At 47.0% G+C, this 13,618-nt stretch overlaps 1 protein-coding gene across 6 annotated transcripts in view; it reads left to right on the forward strand.

The window, feature by feature from the left end:
* Positions 1–13,618, forward strand: part of RUFY4 (RUN and FYVE domain containing 4) — a 31,213-nt gene that overhangs the window by 3,691 nt on the left and 13,904 nt on the right. For 5 of the 6 annotated variants that reach the window (XM_023761159.1, XM_023761140.1, XM_023761144.1 and 2 more), the window contains 6 exons: positions 299–424; positions 734–840; positions 1,153–1,296; positions 1,746–1,812; positions 2,991–3,635; positions 4,349–4,455. In XM_023761159.1, the coding sequence (XP_023616927.1) occupies positions 299–424; positions 734–840; positions 1,153–1,296; positions 1,746–1,812; positions 2,991–3,635; positions 4,349–4,455 (1,196 nt within the window). The remainder of the gene's footprint in view (positions 1–298; positions 425–733; positions 841–1,152; positions 1,297–1,745; positions 1,813–2,990; positions 3,636–4,348; positions 4,456–13,618) is intronic. The other variant, XM_023761163.1, reaches the window with a different exon arrangement.

The raw sequence follows: 13,618 nt of genomic DNA on the forward strand, positions 1-13,618 counted from the left end.
TTCCAGATAAAAGCCCATGAGGTCAGTTTGTTCATTGCGGTCTCCCCTGGACTTAGAACAGGTCTGGCGCATAGTGAGTGCTCAGCATTTCTGGAATGAATGAATGGGAACACTGAGGTCTCAGAGAGGTCAAGCAGCTTGCTCCTGGCCACACAGCCAGTAAGGGCAGAGCCACTGAGCCGGGTCTGTCTGCACAAGCCCTTGCCCCTCTGCCATGTGCCCGCTCAGCATGCTGGGACACAGGGTGGGTTCTAGGAGGAAGCATTTCTACGACTCCTTTCCCTCCTCTTGCTCCCAGTTTGACCAGAAACAGCAGAAGAGCTTCCTGAGACCTCAGAAGGATTACTGGGATTTTCTCTGCACTGCCCTAAGGCAGCAGCGGGGGAACACAGAGCCGGCCCTCTTTGTTCACTCACAGGACAAGGTACCCAGGGCCAAGTGGCAGGCAGGCTGGCCCCAGGATGATGGGGTCCTGCCACCAGGCCCTTGATGGGGATCACTTGGGGGCCAGGGGACACAGGCCTGCCAGAGGCCCTTGTCTTATCCATCCCAGCTCCACTGGCCGTAGACCCCCTCGCTGGTCCTCAACTCTCATTAGTGCTATTCTCAGCACCCCTCCAGCCACCCTTTCCTCCCATGACACCCTTTCTCATCAACCACCCATGCCCTCTCTGTGCTGGCTGAGTTCCCCTGGCCTAACACCACCCCACTTTGCCCCCTGTGTGCTCTGCAGTTGAAGACCCCTCTGGGAAAAGGCCGTGCCTTCATCCGCTTCTGCCTTGCCCACGGACAGCTGGCCGAGTGCCTGCAGCTCTGCCTCCTGAACCCAGAGCTCACCAGGTGGGGCATGCTCCTGCTTGTACCTGAGCCCACTATCCCTCCTTCACGAAACTTCCCCCTTCATCCCCACAAGGATGGTTTAATATCAAATGAGAGAGATGAGGGGAAAGTCAAGGAAGAAAGAGCCCCCAGTCCCCAGGTCCACATATTGGCCTGTCTGTCTGTCCAGTTGGTACAGGGCTCAGTTACTGTTCAACCCGAGGGGTCCCAGCAGAGACGGAGAAGAGGCAGCTCAGAGGTGGATTCTCTGAGGTTGGGGGTGGCAATAGCACCAGGGCCAAAGGCCAAGGATGCTGATCACTGTGAACACAGGGAATGGTATGGCCCCCGGAGCCCTCTGGTGTGCCCTGAACTCCAAGAGGACATCCTAGACTCCCTCTATGCTCTCAACGGGGTGGCCTTCGACTTGGATCTGCAGCGGTCGGACCTGGATGGGGCCTGGCCCATGTTCTCAGAGTGAGTGGGTACACGTGGAGGGAAGCTTCTTTTCATGCCTGCTGCCACAGCTACCATCCATCCTAAGCGAGCCCCAAGCCCTCAGCTTCTAGCACCATCCATTTCTCCCTCCCTTCTTGCTTTCTGAGCCCCTGAATCTCCACCTCCCTAGCCTTCAGGATAACCTAATGATGCCCCATGATGTTGCATAGAATATACTCTCTAAAGAGTTGTTGGGTGGCTGGGATAGAGTGTTAGAAGGATGAATGGGTGGTGGGATGGTGGATAAGTGGAGGGTGGGGATGCAGGGACGGATGAAGAGGGGAATGCGTGCACGAGGGTGGGAGGGGAGGAAGGTGGAAAGGGGGGTGGGATGAATGGGTGGTGGGAAAGATAGGATATCCTGCATCCAAGAGCCAAGACCACTTCTGGAGAGAGGACCAGGATCTCCCTGCCCCTTTTACTTTCAGGTCCCGCTGCTCTAATTCCAGCCAGACCCAGGGAAGACCCAGAAAAACCAAAGACTCCCCAAAGGAGGTGCTTCTGCCTGATCTTCACTCTGAGCTGCCTCTTCTCCGTCTCTGCTGGGACCCCTCGGGTTGAACAGTAACTGAGCCCTGTACCAACTGGACAGACAGACAGGCCAATATGTGGACCTGGGGACTGGGGGCCCACAGAAGCAAAGGCTCATATTCCTAAGTGGTGGGGATATCGGGGAGAGAAAGGAATGGCTGACATCATCTGCAGAAGCCATTGGGGCCCAGGGGAGGAGGAGGTGCTAGAGAGGGTGACCAGAAGCTTATAGGAAACAGTCCAGGGAAACAACCTCTTCTGGAAAATTTGCAAATGTCTCAGTTCAGTTCAGGGAGCGGTTGAAGAAGAGCCAGATCACCTGGTTCAAATCCCAGCTCCAGCCCTTACTAACCACGGTCCTCCAGCAAATTATTTGCCATGCTCGCAGGGCGATTGTGAGGATGCCTTGAGACAGACCATGTGTAGCACAGAACAAGGCTCCTGCCACGTGCTCAGTAAGTGGTAGTTTGCAGTTATCATCATTCCACGAGCTCGCTTTGCACCCCCACCAGCTTCCAGGCACCAGGTCCAGAAACTATGAGGACTCAGTCTCTGACCTGAAGGACTTCCAGGTCTGTTCAGGGAGGCAGACCCTAAGGGAACACGCTGCAACATGACATGTGAAGCGTAGGAGTGTGCACAGGGGAATATGGGGTACAGAGAAGGCTTCTTGGCAGAGGTGACTCTTAGCAGACTATTGGTCAATCTAAGTTTTTATCACAACCCTACAAGGCAGGTCTGATTATTCCCATTGTGCAGACAAGAAAATATAAAGAAGTCAAGTTCGGACGGAAAGATCAGAGGAGAGGGGTGGGAAGAACTTAGGGGAAACCAGATTCATGTAGAAGATAGAAATGAAGGAGGGAGAAGGGTGTGAGCTAGCGGTGAGGGAGGAAAGGAAATTGAGAAGAGAAGAGCTGCTGCTCCCTGATCAGGTCAAAGCTGGGGCCTCGGATCAGATCACCCGATGTTAACAGATTCCTGACCCTCCCCAGATCTGTTGGATCAGCATTTCCAGTTGGAGGGCCTGGGAATCCATATATTTAGCAAGCTTGTTGCATCAGGGCTGTGGCCTTTCCCATGCACCAGCTTGGTGAATTGGTGCTGAGAAGGATGATGATGGGTTTGGGGCTTCTCTGCAGATCTCAGCTGTAAATGGAGGCCCCAAAGGAGTCCAGCCAGAGGAGGCACACACCAGCCAAGCCAGCTGTCTGCGAGATGCACCAGGGGAAGACCGGTTAGCTGGACTCCCCATGTCCCAGCAACATAGGCATCTTTCTCCCTTTTTGGAAAAGAAGAAAGAAGATCCCAGGAGCCTCAGGGCCCTCCACAGCATGTGGGAACCAGAGGGGGAGGGGCTACAGCAAGACCAGGAGATAGGAGCACCACAGACAGGGATCTGCCTGGAACTCTCAACACCCAGCATCCAGGGGCCGAGGGAGAGGGCCAATCAGGCTCTGAAGGAGGTGGTAGGGACAGAGGGTGAGGGCCGAGGGGTTCTGCTGAGTACAGAGGGCCAAAGAACAGAGGGGACTCATGAAAGGGAAGCAGAGGGGGGTCACGACCAGGGGCTGCTGGTCTCCAGCCCCCGAGGGATGAATGAGGGCTCCATGTCACCAAACAGGCAGGAGAACAAGGAGCCTAGCATTCTGGGGGAGCCCAGCGTCCTTCAGGGCCTGGGAACAAAGGAAGGCTCCACCACAGAGAAGCCACAAGAGCAAACAGGAGTGACCAGTGTGACCAGGAAGGAGGAGCAAGCAGAGGTGGCCTTGCAGGATGCGGTCAAGGTGAGAGCAGTTGAGCTCTGTACCTGTCTGTTCTCCCCAATCTAAAGTGGCCCATAGTCAGAGGTCTTCAATGGTAGCCTGGGGATCATTCCAGCTCACAGATCAATATTTATTAGCCCATACAGGATTAGGATTATTGTTATTTGAGGATGTCTTTTGAAAGCTATGCATTCTTTAATTCACCATGGTCCCCACCTCTACCCATCGCCTCATACCAGGCTCATTTTATTCATCAATACTGCTACCTTGCCCCTAAAGACATTTGCATTTGAGATACCTTTCCAACAGTTCTCCAGGGCAGTTGTTTTTCTCAGGTTTCATAGCTCTCATTCTCAGCAGGTTTCCTGCCAATATGTAAATCCTACTGTTGCAGACCTCAACTAGTTGCTCTTGTTGTAGATGGGTCTCCTGGAGGTCACCCAAGACTGTTTATAAGCCTTCCTTCAGCCTCCTCCTTAGCCAGAGTCTTCTGGGTCCTTGAGCTTTGTAACTTCCACCCCTCAATGAAGGAAGACATGGTGGCTCCATGCTCACCCAGAGGCAGAGCCAGGCATCAGAGCTCCCAGTGTTATCCCCAGTCCTGCCTTCCACCCAAGGGTGGTCTCACATGGTCTGAAGTCTCATGGGGTCCTTTGTCAAGTCATTTTGGGGCTGGGGTCTCTGACCCTCTTTTTCAGCTCCCTTTCCCTTTCTTCTTTCCTCCCCTCCTCCAGACCCTCAGACATAGGCTGCAGAAGACCAAGGAGCAAGCCTGGCACCAGGAGCAGCTGCTGAAGGAGCAGGAGAGGGAGCTGAAGGCACTGCAGGAGCAGCTCAGCAGGTAACCTTGGCAACCACTAACACACATGGGAGTGAGAGCCAGGAGGCTGGGTAGACAGGCGGTGCTTCATGGCTCCTACTGGCATTCACGGTCAGTAAGCATCTTCTGAGCTCCTCCTGTGCACCAAGCCCTGTGAGAGCACAACTTTGGATTCTGAGGCATACAGGGCATTGTTCCTGCTCTCAAGGACTCCCACCTTCCCCTCCTATTCCTTCCCCTCCCCCTTGCCTGCCTCCTCCTTCACAGGCCTCCCTGTGTAGCCCCCAGGATAGATCTATACCTCCAGTCCCTCCCTTCCCTTCCATACTCATCTTGGCCTCTTTCTGCTGCCTCTTCTGGGCCATTCCTCTCTCTTTGCAATCCCCTCTGCCTCCCTGCCCCACACACTCCTTGTGTTCCTCTGTCTCTCCTTTAACTATTCCTCGTTATACAACCTCTCTTTCACGCCCTGGGTAGTCATAATCATAACGACCTGGCACTGTGTCCTTGGCACTGTTCTAGCTGCTTCCTCATAAACAGCCTTATGAGATAGGTTCTCTAAAACCCCCATTTTATAGATGAGGAACTAAAGCTCGAAAATACTATACAATTCACTCTCCTGCTATTTTAGCAGCTGCTCCTGGTGCTAAAGATTCCCATGATTCAGGCCCAAAGCGAATGCAGGGCTTTGCCCACCCAAGGGTTTTCTCTGGGGATTAAGCTGGGAGGCTCCAGCCCCAGGCTGCTCCCTGCAGATTGCTGTCCTGCCACTGGTCATCCCATCCATCATTGTCATTCCACAAACACTCGAAGTGCTTGTGTCAGGCCTGTTCTATGTGCCTGAAATCCTCTTGGGGGCAAAACAGACAAAATTTCCACCCTCACAGAGCTTACATTCTAGTGGCGAGGCAGTCAGTAATAAGATAAGCAAATAAAATACACGGACTGTCAGATTACAATACGTTCTAAAGGGGGAGGGAATAAGTCAGGGGAGGGAAATAGGAAGTATCGGGGTGATATTAAATAAGGTAGCATGGTCAGGGAAGGCCTCCCTGGAAAGGTGAGGTTTGGGTAAAGGCCTGAAGGAAGTGAGGCGTGAGCCATTTGGATGTGTGGTCGAAGAACGTTCCAGGCAGAGGGAACAGCAAGAACAAAGGCCCTGAGGTGGGAATGAGCATAGCAGGTTCTAGGAACATCAGGGGGCCATCATGGCCCCAGTGGAATGAAGAAAGAAGGGGATGTAGGGAAAGGTCAGGCAGGTAATGGGGACCAAGTTAGGGAGACCCTAGTAGGCATCAAAAAGGCCTTGACTTTAATTCAGAGTGAAATGAGAGCCACTGAGAGTTCTGATCAGGGAAGGGACAAGACATGACTATTTTAATGTTAAAAAACATGCTTATTTGCTTTTTAAAACAACTCAATGGTTTTAGTGTATTCAAAGTTGTGCATGGATCACCACAATCAATTTTAGAGCATTTTATCCCCCAAGGAAAACCCTGTACCCGTTAGCAGTCACTCCCGCTTCCACCTAACCTCCCAGCTCTAGGCAACACTAACCTGCCTTCTGTCTATAGATGTGCCTCTTCTGGACTGACCTCTGTTTTCAAGGGCTCTGTGAAGCTAGTCTGTGGGGAAGCAAGGGTGACAGCAGGGAGACCAATGAGGAAGCTGCCCCGCCGTGCAGGGGAGGGCGATGGTGCCTGGGACTGCTCTGATCGCAGTGCGGGTGTGGAAAATCTGCTGGATTCTGGACCCAGTGTAAGGTCAGGCTTCCTGAGGGATTGCATGTGAGGTCTGAGAGGAAGACAGAAGTCAGGAATTACCCCGAGTTTTCTGGCCAGGAAAGCTAGAATCACTACTGACCATCTGCTGTGCAGAGTAAGTTAGTGGGGAACATTCAGAAGTTTAATTTGGAGCATGTTAAGTTTGAGACACCTGTTAGACACCCAAGCGGAGCCTTTGAGGAGGCAATTAAGTGTGCCATTCAGGAGAGAGGCATGGGCTCAGGGTCTATTGGGAGTCATTGAAATGGGGTGGTGAGTGACAGAAGCTCCTGAGGCATCAAACTGGTAACAGGTTATCTCAGCACCAAAGAACACAAGTGATATGGGGTCCATTTGGTCAATCAACAACATTTATTGTGCCTCTACTACTCCATGAGCGAGGGTGGGGAGATAACAGTGAACAGAACAGGCAATGTCTGTTCTCACAGACCTGGGGAGACAGACAGTAGATCAACAAGTAGAAATACAGTGTCAGGTAGCCATAGGTGCTGTGGAGAAAAAATCAACCCAGGAAAGGAGGAAAGGGGAATGAGAGGCAGGACAGCCTTCTAGATTTAGGATCAAGAAAACCCTTCTGACATTTAAGGAGAAACCCCAACCATGGGAAAACTAGACCAGGCAGATATCTGGGGAGGAATCCTCCAGGCTGGGGACCAGCAAAAGCGAAGGCCAGGAGAAGTGTGCTTGGGAACAAGCTGGCTGTGTGGCTGGAGCAGAGGACGTGCCTAGGAGTCTTTAGCAGGGGCTCTCATGGGCTGACCTAGGCTTTTAAAGGATGGCTCTAGCTCAGCGGTTCTCAACCTGTGGGTCGCGACCCCTTTGGGGGTCGAATGACCCTTTCACAGGGGTCGCCTAAGACCATCGGAAAACACATATATAATTACATATTGTTTTTGTGATTAATCACTATGCTTTAATTATGTTCAATTTGTAACAATGAAAATACATCCTGCATATCAGATATTTACATTACGATTCATAACAGTAGCAAAATTACAGTTATGAGGTAGCAACGAAAATAATTTTATAGTTGGGGGTCACCACAACATGAGGAACTGTATTAAAGGGTTGCGGCATTAGGAAGGTTGAGAACCACTGCTCTAGCTATACTGTGGAGAATAGACGGAGAGTAGGCGGGGTGCAGAGCCCAGGCTAGATGTATAGGGAGGACAGCAGACCATCCCAGCAGCAGGCCCCAGAGCAGAACATCCTATAGTTCCTATGAAAACACACTTGGGCCCTGGCTGATATGGCTCAGTGGTTAGAGTGTCAGTCTGTGCACCAAAGGGTCACAGGTTTGATTCCCAGTCAAGAGCAGGTACCTGAGTTGCAGGTTTAATTCCTGCCCCTGGTCCCAGCACATGCAGAAAGCAACTAATCAATGTGTCTCTCTCACATCAATGTCTGTCTCTCTCTCATCTACTCCCTCCGCTCTCCTTTCTACCTTCCCTCCCTTTCACTCCCTTTAGAAAACAATGGAAAAAATATCCTCGGGTGAGGATTAACAAAAAAAAAGAAAGAAAGAAAATACACTTGGAACTGAGATATGGGACTGCCCTGGGGTCACTGGGCAAGTAAACTATCTCAGAAAAATGAAATAAGCAGCTAAGAAATGAGGAAGCCGAAGACTAGAATATTCATGAAAAGTAAAAACATGGCCCTGATCCAATACCCAAGCACAAAAACACTCTTTCTTAAGGCTGCAGGGACAGGCTTTTTGGAGTTCCAGTGGCTCTCTGTTGTCAGCTTGATGTCATGGCCCACCCAGTTTTTTTCCCTGGAGCAGGCTACATGACAGCATTTTAAAAATTAATGATTCAATTCATTGTCAAGCTTCTTCCCCCAAACACACTCAGGCCCAGGGTCGTGGACACGTACATCAGCGGTCATGGGGCACGTACCGCCAGAGTGATGGAGTAAGGGGTGGGACCTTTATATTTCCAGTTCAGTAGATTTCTTGGAACCTTCCAGGAAGCCACTAAAGACAAAAAGAGGCAAGAATAAAGCTGAGGCGGTTCCAAGCCCAAAACTGAAACATAAATTTAAGGAAGCCATATGCTTAATATTACATTTTATAATTTAAAAGACAATGTAACATAATTTTTCAAAATATTTTAAAACCAAAAAATCACTCCATATTCTATACCACTTTCCTGCCTTCTCCAAGCACCAAAATTATTTTCAGCTGGACACAGCCTGCCCAGCCTGGGCTCCCAGATGCTCGCCTCCCCAAGAGAGCTGCCATGATTGTGGACATTTTAAAATGGAAATATTTCTATTAAAAATAGCGCCAGAGTAAGTGAAAGCTACACTGACACTCCAAGGCTGAAACTGGAACTACAACTCAAATACAGAAAAAACACCGTGAAAAATCAACTGAAGACTTGCTGGAGAGAACCCTGATAACCAAGGACAGAAAGTAGAGACTGGTAGGAAGGGCAAAGATGTGAAAGGGGTGGCTGGGCTCCCACAGACAGCAGTTGAAGGTTCAGTAGGGATATCTCAGCTGTGGGGGGTTCCCACTGAGAACTCTGAGATCTAAACCCAGAACTGGGCTCCCCAGCCCAGAGCACCAGAACTGAGAAAGCTGTGAAAAGCTGCAGGGTTACTATCTGCCAGCCAGAGACAGCTGGAAATGCAGGCACACTCTTAAAAGAGCCAACACACAAAATTTTGTGTGTAGCCACTCACCTTGGGCTCTGTTAGAGGAAAGGCAGAGTGGACTGGAGCTGTGTGAGGAGAGTCCAGGGTTGGGGGCTCTGGGGTTGGAGCTTGGAGGGCAGCCACCTGGTTTCCTGTGCTGAGTCATCCCCTCATGCTGCTGAAGACATCTTTCTCCTACAGACCTTTGCTATCCAGGTGGTTTTGGCCTAGGGGAAAAATAGTTGCCACACACTGTTGGGAAAACTCTGGCCCTACCTTGTGGTCCATAGCCCAAGGCCAATCAAGGCTGAAAACAATCAGACTACAGATCTCTGGAGGCTTTGAGTCTTTGCCTGACTCCTTCTGGGCCTGGGGCTAAGAAAAACAGACCCTGGTGCACATCTTGGAAGGACGAAGTGCACATCCAGCCCCAGCAGAGGGAGCCACAAGCTGTGGATTGCTGGTAGCCCCAAATGGGGCACTCAGGGCCAATCAGAAATAGCATCTGACATTGTCCTGCATTAGAGATTAGGAGTCATAACAGATCTACCTAATACATAGACACAAACCCAAACAGGTAGCCAAAATGGAGAGACAAAAAAACAACCCCCAATTGATAAAACAAGAAAATACCCCAGAAGAAGAGATAAATGAAATGGAGATAAGAAATTTATCTGATATAGAGTTCAGAATAATGATGGTAAAGATGCTCAGCAGCATGAGAAAAGATATAATAACTATGAAAAAAGAACAGTCAGAAATAAAGAATGACATAGCACTAATAAAGAACACATTGGAGTGAATACACAGCAGATTAGGGAAAGGTGAGGATTGGATCAGTGAATTAGAAGACAGGGTAGGGAAAAAAATCACTCAATCAAAGAACCGAAAAGAAAAAAACAATTAAAAAACAGGAAAAGAGCGTAAGGGAGCTGTGGGGCAACATGAAATATAATGATATTCACATACTAGGTGTGCCAGAGGGGAAGAAAGGGAGCAAGGATCAAGAACATGTTTGAAGGAATAATGGCAGAAAACTTCCCTAATCTGGTGAAGGAAAAAGTCATACAAATTCAGGAGGCACAGAGAGTCCCAAGCAAGAAGAACCCAAACAGGCCCATGCCCAGACACATCATATAAAATGCCAAAAATTAAAGAAAAAGAGAGAGTCTTAAAGGCAGCAAGAGAAAAGCAATTTGTTACCTACAAAGGAACTCACCTAAGGCTGTCAGCTGATTTTTCATCAGAAACTCTACAGGCCAGAGGGAATGACATGAAGTACTCAAGGTAATGAAAAGCAAAGATCTGAAACCAAGATTACTATATGCAGCAAGGCTTTCATTCAAAATAGACAGTGAAATAAAGAGCTTCCTAGACAAAAAAAAAAAAAAAAGGCTAAAGGGTTTTATACTACTAAACCAGCATTGCAACTGTTAAAGGGACTGCTGTAATGAGAAGAAATAGAGAAATATAGGCATACAGAATTAAAATGGCAATAAATAAGTACCTATCAATAATAACCTTAAATATAAATGGATTAAATGCTCCAATCAAAAGATATAAGGTAGCTGAATGGATACAAAAACATGACCCAATTATATGCTGTCTACAAGAGACCCACCTCAGAACAAAAGACTCACACAGAATGAGAGTGAAGGAATGGGAAAAAAATTTTCCAGACAAATGGAAATGAAAAAATAGCTAGGGTAGCAATACTCATATCTGACAAAATAGACTTCTAAATGAAGGCAACATACGAGACAACAAAGGTCATTACTTGATACTAAAGGGATCGATCCCACAAGAGGATATAACCCTGGTAAACATATATGCACCCAATATAGGAGCACCTAAATATATTTTAAAGACTTCTAGAGACTTTAAGGCAGGGGTTCTCAACCTTCCTAATGCCACGACCCTTTAATACAGTTCCTCATGTTGTGGTGACCCCTAACCATAAAATTATTTTCATTGCTACTTCATAACTGTAATTTTGCTACTGTTATGAATCGTAATGTAAATATCTGATATGCAGGATGTATTTTCATTATTACAAATTGAACATAATTAAAGCATAGTGATTAATCACAAAAACAATATGTAATTATATATGTGTTTTCCAATGGTCTTAGGCGACCCCTGTGAAAGGGTCATTCGACCCCCAAAGGGGTCTCGACGCACAGGTTGAGAACCGCTGCTTTAAGGGAAAGATCAATAGCAATACAGTCATAGTGGGGGACTTTAACACCCTGCTGACTTCACTGGATAGGTCTTCCAGATCAATGAAACCAAGAGCTGGTTCTTTGAAAAGGTAAATAAGATTGATGAAACATTAGCCAAATTCATCAAGAAACAAAAAGAGGGGACCCAAGTAAATAAAATCAGAAATGAAAGTGGAGAAATAACAACTAAGTCCTAGGTTTGGCTCAGTGGGCAGAATGTTGGCCTGTGGATGAAAGGGTCCCAGGTTTGATTCTGGTCAAGGGCTCTTACCTTGGTTGAAGGCTCCTCCCCAGCCCAGACCCTGGTAAGGGCTCATATAGGAGGCACCCAATTAATATGTTTCTCTCTGTCTTTCCCTCTCTCTTTCATTCTCCCTAAAAAAATTTTAAAAATCAATGGAAAAATATCCCTCGGGTGAGGATTAACAGAAAAACAAAAAAAGAAATAAGAACAGACACCACAGAAATACAAAGGATTGTAAGAAAATACTATGAACAACTATATGCCAACAAGCTGGACAATGTGGAGGAAATGAACATATTCCTAGAAAAATACAATCTCCCAAAACTGAATCAGGAAGTATTTGAAAACCTGAATAGGCCAATAACAACTGATGAAATAGAAGCAGTAATCATAAAACTCCCAGCAAACAAAAGCCCTGGTTCAAACTTCACAGGGGAGTTTTACCAAACATTCAAAGAACTAACACCTATACTCCTCAAACTATTAAAAAAAAAAAAATCCAAGAAGAAGGAACACTTCCAAGCTCTTTTTATGAGGCCAGCATTATCCTAATTCCAAAACCAGACAAAGACACTACAAAGAAAGAGAATTATAGGATAATATCCTGATAAACATAGATGCTAAAATCCTTTTGCATTCGACCTATAGTAATGGAGAATTAGCAGATTTCTGTTATCAGCCAGGGCAAGACTTGAAGCCAAAATATCCTATTTTAGAGATAAACACAAAAAAATGTTCCAAGACAGTTGTCCACAGCTTGCTCCATGCCTTCTCTGCAAACCTCCAACCATCTGCTGGGCTCCATGCAGAGACACAGTGTGGTGATCAGTCAGCCCAACAAGGGGAACTCATGTCAAGACCATCTTTATAACTCTTTGGGTCGGAAATGAATCAGCGCTAAATCTCAGCCTTATAACAGGTCCTAATCTTCCTCCATCTTAGTAAACAAGTCAGCGGACTCCATCAACTACCCTAATGAAATGGGAAGGAAACAGCTGTTGTCTTTACACAACAGTTCAAGGTGTGAGAGTCACCAGGATTTGCTGCCAGGTATAGGTGACTCATGTCAACAGGGTATTGGAAAACACTCAGATCTCACTCTCCAAGACTCACAGAAAGTTCTGGTAGTAAATAGAAATTTGCCCTTAAATGCCCAAATAGCTACACAGAACTATTTTTCCAATTTCAAAGAGACTAAAGGAAACGAAGGTGACTATGTGGAAATAAAGTCAGAAGATGAGTCAGAGCTATCTCACAATCGTAGAAAGGAATCTGACCCAAAGATTGTGGATGCGGGCTTTTCTGATAATGTCAGCAGCAACAACACGTCTTACTCTTTGAATAGTCCGTGCACTCCCAAAAAGCCAGTGAGCGGCAAACTTGGGGTTTCACCCTATCTGACACCGTAGGATGATTCTGACAAACTGAATGACTATCTTAGGAGAGGCCCAACTCCCAATCAGCAAAACATTGTCCAGAGTCTAAGGGGAAAATTCCAGTGTCTTAGGTCTAGCAGCTTTGCCTAAGGTTCTTAATAGCAGCTGCCCAAATTAACTTCCTCATATGCTCATGAATTACAGATCCTGAGGTGTGTTCTATATGTACCAAATTAAAACAACTTTGTAATTTAAAAAAATTAAATATGGAAATGCCATTTGACCCAGTGATTCCACTTCTAGTGGAATATATCCTAAAAACCAGAAACACCAATCAGAAAGAACGTGTGCACCTCTATGTTCATAACAGCACAATTTACAATAGTTAAGGTCTGGAAACAGCCCAAGGGCCTATCAGTAGACGAGTGGATAAAAAAGCTGTGGTACATTTACATCATGGAATACTATATGGCAATAAAAATAGAAGGATCTCTTACCCTTTGGGACAGCATGGAGGGACCTGGAGAGTATTATGCTAAGTGAAATAAGCCAGACAGAGAAAGACAAGTATCACATGATCTCACTCATATGTGGAATCCAGTGAACAAAATAAACTGATGAACAAAATAGATCCAGAGACATAGAAGCATAGAACAGACTGCAGAACCTCAGAGGGAAGTCAGGGTAGGGAGGGTGGGTGGGAAGAGATCAAAGAACTTGTATGCATTTATGCATAAACCATGGACACAGACAATAGGGTGGTGAAACCTGGGGCAGGTGGGGGGGGTGGCTAGAAGGGGTCCATGGGGGAAAAAGGGAGACATATGTAATACTTTTAACAATAAAGATTTAATTTTTAAAAAAATATTAATAAAATGGAAATATTTTTTAAAAGAGAACAAATAGAAATGTTGG

The sequence above is a fragment of the Myotis lucifugus genome, unplaced genomic scaffold (assembly GCF_000147115.1).
Source record: "Myotis lucifugus unplaced genomic scaffold, Myoluc2.0 scaffold_3, whole genome shotgun sequence".
Taxonomy (NCBI): domain Eukaryota; kingdom Metazoa; phylum Chordata; class Mammalia; order Chiroptera; family Vespertilionidae; genus Myotis; species Myotis lucifugus.